Source organism: Propithecus coquereli, unplaced genomic scaffold (genome assembly GCF_000956105.1).
Source record: "Propithecus coquereli isolate 6110/MARCELLA unplaced genomic scaffold, Pcoq_1.0 Scaffold254, whole genome shotgun sequence".
NCBI classification, from domain to species: domain Eukaryota; kingdom Metazoa; phylum Chordata; class Mammalia; order Primates; family Indriidae; genus Propithecus; species Propithecus coquereli.
This window is the reverse complement of record NW_012148108.1, coordinates 613,746-623,276: the sequence shown is the minus strand read 5'-3', so window position 1 is coordinate 623,276 and position 9,531 is coordinate 613,746. Positions and strand designations below refer to the sequence as shown.

The window sequence follows — 9,531 nt, the reverse complement described above, 5'->3', positions numbered from 1 at the left end:
TCTTAATTCAGTTCAGGGATTAGCCAGAGATGCTTAGTTGAATGTCATTGATTTAAAGTTGAAATAAAAGAGAAAAGTTTTTAGCTTTTGTGTGCATGTGAGCTCAAGAGTAAGGGGAGTGTTCGTCCCAGTCTCTCAAGTTGGCAGACACCTGGTTTTTGTCTGATTTAGTGACACTTCTCTTTTCCTGGTCCTTCCATATTGCTGATTTTTCAGTGAATTAAAATGAACTCTATTCTGAGAATTTTGAGAATGTAGATACCTTTAGAAATAATGGGACCTTTCCCATATTGTAAAATCATGCTCAAAAACACCAACCTGATCTTTTGGCCTTACTGTGTAATTACATTTCTTAAATTTACATGAGGTTTAAAAATCATTTGTTTTTGCTTAAAATTGTAACAAAGCCTATTTTCTTTCTCATATGCTGTAAATATTTCTATATCAAGAAGCCATTTTGTTTTCCACTTTGAGAAAAATAAATCTTTTTTCTTATTTACTCTTTTGAGTGAGAATTGCTATGGACAAACTTTAACTAAGATTTTTTAAAACCAGGCTTTTAGTTGACTATCAAAAATAGTAGTTCTCATTCATTCGTTTACCCTTAGTTATATCACTCTAGATATTTGAACTCTTTAGATTTTATATTTGACAATGTTATCTGAAGATTATAAGAAACCTACTATATATCAAAGAACACAATTTATTTTTTTAATACTGATATGTCTTTTTAAAATTGAGTTACAGCTATGCCTCTGATATATGAATTAAAGGAAACGATATAATGATTTGTTCAGTCAGCATATCTGAGTACCTTCCAAGTGGCAGACCCTAATACTCTGGTTTACGAAGGTTTTAAAAACAAAACCAAACAAACAAAAAAATCTTCTGGTTTTGAAGGTCTTAAAGAGAAAAAAGACTAGCACACATTTTCTCTCCTTATGGAGCTCATTTTTAAGGGATTCACTTACTACTAGAAAGTTATAAATATTAAGACAAACCCCATAAAGATTAGTAGGTTATATTTTCCACATATATTTTCCCTTTATGTTGCATGATCCAGTGTTTTAAATCCGTAAGTAATCTCATCTTCAGTGTTATGAAGTTGTATTAAAATTTAAGAATTAAAACATAGCTCTTTTAATTTCCAGAAAAATCTGAAAACTGGAAGCTTCTTTAATAGGCTTGGGAAACTTTTGTTACATTTATTTGTGGTTTTATGTTTGACACTTTTTCTCAACAACGTAGTTAAGGTAAGTCAATAAAATGACATATTTAATGTGTTATTAAATTTGCTTGTGACATTAGAGATAATTTTTGAAACTTTCTTTTTTTTAACTTTTTTTTTTTAGAGACAGGGTCTCGCTGTGTTGCCCAGGCTGGTCTCAAACTCCTGGGCTCAAGCAGTCCTCCTGCCTCAGTCTCCCAAGTAATAGAGATTACAGGCACGCACCACTACACCCAGCTTTTTTGAAACTTTCAATTTCAAATAATTAAATTCTTGCTTTATAAAATGTATTAGCATTACTAAAGAGTTACCAGTTTTACTTTAAAATGCTCAGTTTTAACTTGTCTTAGTAACAAGGATTATTTTGCTGATTTTAGTCATTGATTTCTATTCAGTCTTTATAAATGTTCTATTAATACCTTGAATGCACTTACCTTTTAAGTTATTAAATTTTTTAGAACTCAACTGTAAACACATTAAACAAAGATTTCTATAAATTTAAAAAATTCTATCTAGTATCATAGTGTACACATGATTTTCTACACTATGGTACTAAAAAAAAAATGACATGATTTTTATTGGGTTCAGTTAATAAATAAACTAGCCTCACTATCTAATGTCTGCTAGAAAGAAGAGTTGAGCTCATTTTTGGTAGATGTTCCCCGACATGTAACTGACTTACAATTAACAACCCTAACAGCAGAATGACACATTTAGTAACTTAGGTGTCTGTTTGTCATGTGTCCAGGAGGTACTTTGCTAAGATTTTTTAAGTGCCCTCGGGGCTCTGCTTAGTTTAACATGCTTTATTTTTTACTTTGTTTTTTACATTTTATTTTACTTTATTGTATTTTATTTTATAAATATATTTATAAAATATATAGTTATATTTATAAAATATAATATAACTATATACTGTAAGTATATAGTTCTTGGACTGTGATGTCCTCTTTGTTTTTATGTTAGAGCAAAACTACTGTGATTTCTTCAGATGATTTTGCCCCTGCTTGGAGGCCGGTCTCAGGAAAAAGAGACATTTGCAAAACGGGCTCCTTCTCCATAAGAGAATGGTGGCGCTTGTTCCTGTCTGTTGACTATCAAAGAAAAAAAGACTCTTCACTCAGCCAGCCATGTTAAACACCTTATTCCAGGTCCTCGTCACTGTGTTCTTAAACTGGGTACAGTTCAGTACTTATCAAAAGCTTGTTTGAGCAGAACAATCAGCATTTCTGGAAGATTGGCTGAAAGACATGCAGTTTATCCATTTGCCCACTCTGCACATTCAGTGATCTGTCCTTGCGTTAAACCAACAGAGAGCTGCATCCCTGGACCACCAGTTTTTGACTCCCCAAGAATAACATCTATATTGAGTTGCACTTGGTATTTTGTCAGTGACCTACAATAAGAGGAATTAGAAAAAATAGTCTTTGAAACTCCTTGCTGTTTTTACTGTACCCATGGGAAAAACTTCTCTTGAGCCTCAGTTGTAGGATTGTTGGTCTCCCCTCTGAGCGCCTGGTTTGTTTACTCTTAAGACCCTGTGAGTAACATAGATGCGTTTATCTCCCTCTTTGTCTTTACTCCTAGAGCATGAGACCGTATTTGTGGCTTATCTCTAATGAATATGTTTTGCATACTAACCTCAATTCTGGCTTCATCTTATTTTTTCCCTATCTTCATTTTTATTCTGATGCAATTTCTTCACCATTTATCTTATATGGATTTTTGTAAGCTATAAATTAAAAATATTGGGAATTAAAATAGTAATCACTAATGATGAACACTGGCATTTGTCTGTTCACCCCTTGAGGGTTACTACTGTCTTAAATTGTGTTTGAGTGAATAAGTCTTAGCATCAGTTCTAGCTGCAGACCAAAAACCCCAAAGCAAAACAGGCCTTGTGGGCTATGTATCTGTTTGAGGTTTCAGATTGTCCTAATATTGGTTATCTGGTCTGAAAAATTGTGTTTACAGTGCTTCAGCCTTCTCCCTCTCCTTGAAACCAAAAAAGCTCATCCTTTATCTATTTTGCATATTTAACTTATGTATAAGATGTTTTTTGAATAACGGATTATGCTAAAATGGGGGTGGGGGTAGGGAGGGAGAGAAGGGAGTTTGAAATTTCCTGCTTTAGAATTCCTCAGTTCTGAGAACTACTGTGAACATTTACTAATTTTATACACACACACACGCTCCTATGAAATTGGACACTAAATATTCATATTCAATGGGAAATTATCAGGAAGCCATGCCTAAGGCACCAATAGCAATTTTTTTCTCTCTCCCCAATAGAAAATTCTTAACCTGAAGTCAGATGAACACATATTTAAATTTCTGAAGGCAAAATTTGGGCTTGGAGCAACAAGGTATGACTGTATCGAAAATCTGTGTTTGCTATTTTATTTTAAATCAGCAGGGACTATAAAACTTCAGACATCATTATGCTATGGACTATTAATTGCAGACTCGTTTTAAGGAAAAGTATAATGTAGTTTCCTTGCCTTGTATTGAATTTAATGCTTTGCTTTCCATTTGTTCCCTAGGGATTTTGATGCAAATCTCTATCTGTGTGAAGAAGCTTTTGGCCTTCTGCCTTTTAATACATTTGAAAGGCTTTCATATACTCTGCTTTTTTATGCTTACATATTTGTTCTGTCCATCACAGTGATTGCAGCATTAGTTGTTGCTTTTCATAATCTCAGGTACGGCATATTTCAGAACTCTAACACTTTGCTTTAATGAACTTGTTACATGTTTCAGAAGAATTGCTAAATTGAAAATCAGAATATCAGACACAGTACAGAGTAGTAGTATTAACCTAAAGGGGAAACATCTAATTTGGCATGGACTCCACTCTCCGTGGCTAAGAGACAGCAAAGAGTAACGGTTACAGTGCATGCTGGTCTGGGTTTAAGTCTTAGCTTGCACACTTGAGAATGAAGTGATCTTTGAGTCAGTTATATAACCTTTCGCTAGTTCCATTTCCTTGTTTATAGAGTGGGAATACTAAAAGTACTTAGTCTACGGGGCTTCATGAGAAATAAAAAAGTTAAAGTACTTAAAATAGTGTCTCATGCTTATAATATTTTGTAGATGTAAGTTATCATTAGCTATTATTATTACTGTTGACTCATAAGTTGCTATTTTGTTTCCCTTATTAATTTCCTGTGTTTTTCTACCTTCTTCCTCTAGCTGCTTTTTAAAGTTTCTTGTGACATATCAAGAGTTAATTATTGGCCGGGCGCAGTGGCTCACGCCTGTAATCCTAGCACTCTGGGAGGCCGAGGTGGGAGGATTGCCTGAGCTCAGGAGTTCGAGACCAGCCTGAGCAAGAGCGAGACCCCGTCTCTACTATAAATAGAAAGAAATTACCCAAACAACTAAAAATAGAAAAAAAAATTAGCCGGGCATAGTGGTGCATGCCTGTAGTCCCAGCTACTCGGGAGGCTGAGGCAGGAGGATCGCTTGAGCCCAGGAGTTTGAGGTTGCTGTGAGCTAGGCTGACACCACGGCACTCTAGCCCGGGCAGCAGAGTGAGACTCTGTCTCAAAAAAAAAAAAAAAAAAGTTAGTTATTGCTCATTTGTTTTCTTGCATCTTGTTTTGGGGTTCATAAAGTTGGAGTAGACCGTAATTATTAATGTCTACTAAAAGTTTTAAGCAATAATTGCCAATTTTTTTAAACTTAGTGTGTCTACTAGTCTACTGAAAGAAAAAAATCAGGGATATAAAGCCTTTTAAAAAACTTATAGAATACCCATCTATCAAGCTGGCGGGGGGTTTGCGTTTACTACTTGTGTTAAATTGAAAGAAAATTAAGTGAAAGAAGTTGAAGCTACTGTCATTTGCGAAAGCTTAATGAGGCTCACAAGGAAGCCCTTTCTCTCCGTAGTTACCTTGCCAATTAAGGTGCTGGTGAAGCATGATTCACGGCCACAAGAGAGGTGTCATTAAAATGAGTCCAGATCAGTTGAGGTGTTTTATGATTATCAAGAATGAAGCAACATTGAACCATGAAAATATTTCATTGACTATAAAGTAGTTTAGTATCTTTCAGATGTGTTCTTTTTTATACCTTGCCCAAGATAAAATTTAGTCCTGTGAAAATAGATGGAAATTATTCTAGACAGTGTAATTTAATATTATTCCAGACACCAGGTGTCGACAGGACTCTAGACTGCATACAAAGCAGGAAGTTCAGGTGGCCTGCAGTACCTTTTGACAGTGTCTGCCATGCTCAGTGTGAATCTGTGAGCCGTCTCTGGAGCCGATTTGGTATATGATCATAGATAAAGATTTTAGAGCATCCTCATCTACCAGGTAGGGATATTAGGACTAATAAGAGGAAAAGCACTGCATTAAAGTAATTAAAAGGTCACAGTACAGTGATGTGTTATTTAACAATGGGGATATGTTCTGAGAAATGCATCGTTAGACAATTTTGTCGTGGCGTAAACATCATAGCATGTACTTACACAAACCTAGGTACAGCTTACTACACACGGAGGCTATCTGCTATAGCCTGTTGCTCCTAGGCTGCAATCCTGGACAGCATACTACTGTATGAAATACTGTAGGAAGTTCCAATGGTAAATATTTGTGTATCTAAACATTTAAAAGATACAGTAAAAATATGATATAAAAGTTAAAAAAAAGGTACACCTGTATAGAGCACTTAGCATGAATGGAGCTTGCAGGACTGGAAGTTGCTCTGGGCGAGTCAGTGGTGAGTGAGTGTGAAGGCCTAGGACGTCACTGTACACTACTGTAGACTTTATAAACACTGTACACTTAGGCTACACTAATTTTATTAAAAAATAAGGTAATTGCACTGCAATGTTACAGTGTCACTAAGTGATAGGAGTTTTTCACCTTCATCATAATCTTACAGGAATTTTTCACCTTCATCATAATCTTACGGGACCGCTGTCGACTATGCAGTCTTCCGTTGACTGAAATGTCGTTATGTGGCACACGGCTGTATCTTAATATGCATTAACTTTTAAGTAACTTGAAGGGTATTTTATCAATGCCAAGTACTTACAGCATTTCTACCTTTTTAGTGCTAAGGAGGATGATACTATTACACTTACACAGCACATCTGCATTAGTGTGGAGGCTACAGCTGAAAGGGCACAGTGTTCTACATCGACGGGATTAGTAAGAGCCTTCCAGCTTGGCTGGGGTGTTGGGGGAGGTGTTGCTGAATTCTCCCAGGTATCAAGGGAAGATAAGAGCATATGTTCCCCTTATCTGGAATAACCTTTTAGTATCAATATAGAAGCCAATGTTTGGGTTGTAATATTTAACATTTAAGTAAAGATTACTACCAATGGTGAAAACTGCCTTAGAATATCACTTTACTTTTCCTGTGTATCTACAGTAGTGAAAGAGGATTTCTAGGAAGTAAAATCTCTCTAGTTATATAGGGAAGCATTATACAGATCCAGTTCTGTTGGATATGCATGAAGGATCAGTAGGGCCTTCATGAAAGTTTTATTTTTATTTTAAACTGGCAGCCCTCACTGCTTTCTTTTCTCTCAACAACAAATTGTGTGACATCTAAACTCACTCATCAATCTTTACATCACATAAGTGGAGACAGCCAGTTTGTGCTTCCCAATGTGATGCATTCAGAAGGCCCCCCCCTTTTTGTGGGGGATACGTTTCAAGACCACCAGTGGATGCCTGAAACTGTGGGTAGTTGTGAACTATGTACTACTGTGTTTTTTCCTATACATGCATACCTATGATAATGAAGTTTAATTTCTAAATTAGGCACAGTAAGAGATTAACAACAATAGCTAATAATAAAATAGAACAATTATAACAATATGCCAGCATCACTACTCTGGTACTTTGGGGCCATTATTAAGTAAAATAAGAGTTACTTGAACACAAGCAGTACCATGACAATTCATCTGCCACTAAGTGACGAATGGTGGCATATGCAGCGTGGATACGCTGGACAAAGGGATGATTTCTGTCTCAGGTGGGGCAGAGAGGGACGGCAAAAGATTTCATCACATAAAACACAACTCAAAACTTATGAATTGTTTATTTTGGGAATCTTCCGTTTAATGTTTTCAGACAGCAATTTCCGCAGTAACTGAATCCGCCAAAAGGGAAACCACAGATGAGGGGGGACTACTGTACATCATGACCTTGTGAGGAGTTCTTGCCAAAACAGAATGAACTTGACTCTAACAAACCTGTAGATCTAGTTACAAGTTTACAAGAAATATGGAAATAGAGAATATGTTAAACACCACATAAGCTAAATACAGGAGACGGGAAGAGTTACAGGACAAATGTTATATTTTCTTCAACAAATGGCCTTTTTTTAAACGGGGATACTTTTTTTTTTTTTACGTGAAAGATACTATGATTTTATTTCCTTAAAAGACAAAAGCAACAACGAAACAAGTAAACTTTTCTACATTAATAAGAACACTAATAATGATAGCCATCATTAACAATGGTAAAAGGGATTGTTATTTTCCCTATTTAATAAAAAAATAACAGTTTGGAGAGATTGAGTAATTTGCCAAGAACCACACAACAAACATGTAGTAGGGACACGGTTCAAAGCAGGTTGCAAAGTTCATGCTATTCCATGAGCTGTGGTAGCACATGAAGGCTAAAGGTTGGAGAGTTGGGGCTCTGGGCTCAGATTGCTTGAGTTGGCAATTTGGCTCCACCATTTTCTAGTTATGGACTTTGAGCTTATTTCAGAACAAAAGGGGGGATACTTTTATAGATCAAAAGATATTTAAAGAGATATATCGGTGAAATGCAATACATAATCTTTGTATCCTGATTCAAAGAAAAAAACTACCTAAAAAAAAGAAACAGTTGCTACAAACAGGGAAAATAGAACATAAACTGGGTATTAAATGATGTTAAAGAATTAATGTTAATTTTATTGGTGTGATAATATTAATGTAGCTATATTTGATAGAAGTCATCTCTTGGAAATACATCATGAGGTATTGATAGGTTAAAAATGTGACCAATTCATAAAATTGGTCCCAAATTTTGGGATGTATTTTTGCTTTTGCTTATTTGTAAACATTTTAAAAATACTGGTAACAACTGGTAAAACATCTTCAAATATCTCTTCCAGTTTCAGTGATTCCAAAAGAGTTTTTTTTTGCTATTCTCTTTTAAAGAATTGATGCACTTTAAGTTTTTACTTAAATTGAAGGCTACAGTGAAATTTTAGCTTTTCTAATTATTAATGCATTTGTACTGTGACACTTTTGGCCTCATATATTCAGAATTGATCAGTACTAATTTATTTCATCTTAGGGAAATAATACATTTCTAAATATATGAAGACATAAGTTTCTTATATCTTCTTAAGATTTAACTAAGGTAAAATTTTTCCAACTTTAATTTTGTATGTTTGCTATTTTATTCAGTGATTCTACAAATCAACAATCCATGGGTAAAATGGGAAAATGTACAATTAACCTGAAACCAGAAACTGCCTATAACTTGATACATACCATTCTGTTTGGATTCTTGGCCTTGAGTACAATGAGGTATTTTTGTCTTACCTGTTTCTTTGATTTATTTTTTAATTTGACCACTGTTTACTTGACATTACTTAGCAGTGTGATACGGAAACTGACAGTCATCTTCATTAATGATTATGGTTCCCAAGAATTGTTATGATGTTCTGTGTTCTCCCAGTACAGAATTTTACTAATAATCAGTTTTTCCTTAATACAAACAGTCCTCTGTGTTTTACTTATGTGATAATTCTCAAAAGACAAGAAATTAATAACTGATGCTTTAGCAAATGGTTTCTGCATAGTTTAAGTCAGATTTTACTGTCATGGACTATAAAGCTGCCTGTACAGGTATCTCAGACTCCAGGTTTATACACAGCTAGTCCTTTGTTGACTTTTGTAAAAACTTCCTGTTTTTACAGAATGAAGTACCTGTGGACATCACACATGTGTGTGTTTGCGTCATTTGGCTTATGCAGCCCTGAAGTATGGGAGTTACTTCTGAAGTCGGTCCATCTGTATAACCCAAGGAGGGTCAGTGCTGTCCCTTTTTCCATTTACTTGTTATGATTTTTAGTATTTCTTTCATACCAATTCTTTTTTGTCAGTAGTTGCCCATACATGAGTCAGATAAAATGGATACTAAAATTTGAAGCTAAAAGTAGATAATTGATGCATTCAGATTTTATAAGGAATTGTTTTGTAAATAGTTTTATTTTTAAAAATCATTTATTTTTTTCCCGAGACTATAGATTGTGTTCATTATACAGAATTAGGAAATATTTTA

General features: G+C 34.9%; 1 protein-coding gene across 1 annotated transcript in view; it reads left to right on the top strand.

Moving 5' to 3' along the window:
- Positions 1-9,531, top strand: part of DPY19L3 (dpy-19-like 3 (C. elegans)) — a 60,735-nt gene that overhangs the window by 34,943 nt on the left and 16,261 nt on the right. Inside the window, 5 exon segments of the mRNA XM_012647024.1 lie at positions 1,152-1,253; positions 3,521-3,594; positions 3,772-3,930; positions 8,652-8,774; positions 9,167-9,347. Of these exon segments, the coding sequence (XP_012502478.1) occupies positions 1,152-1,253; positions 3,521-3,594; positions 3,772-3,930; positions 8,652-8,774; positions 9,167-9,347 (639 nt within the window).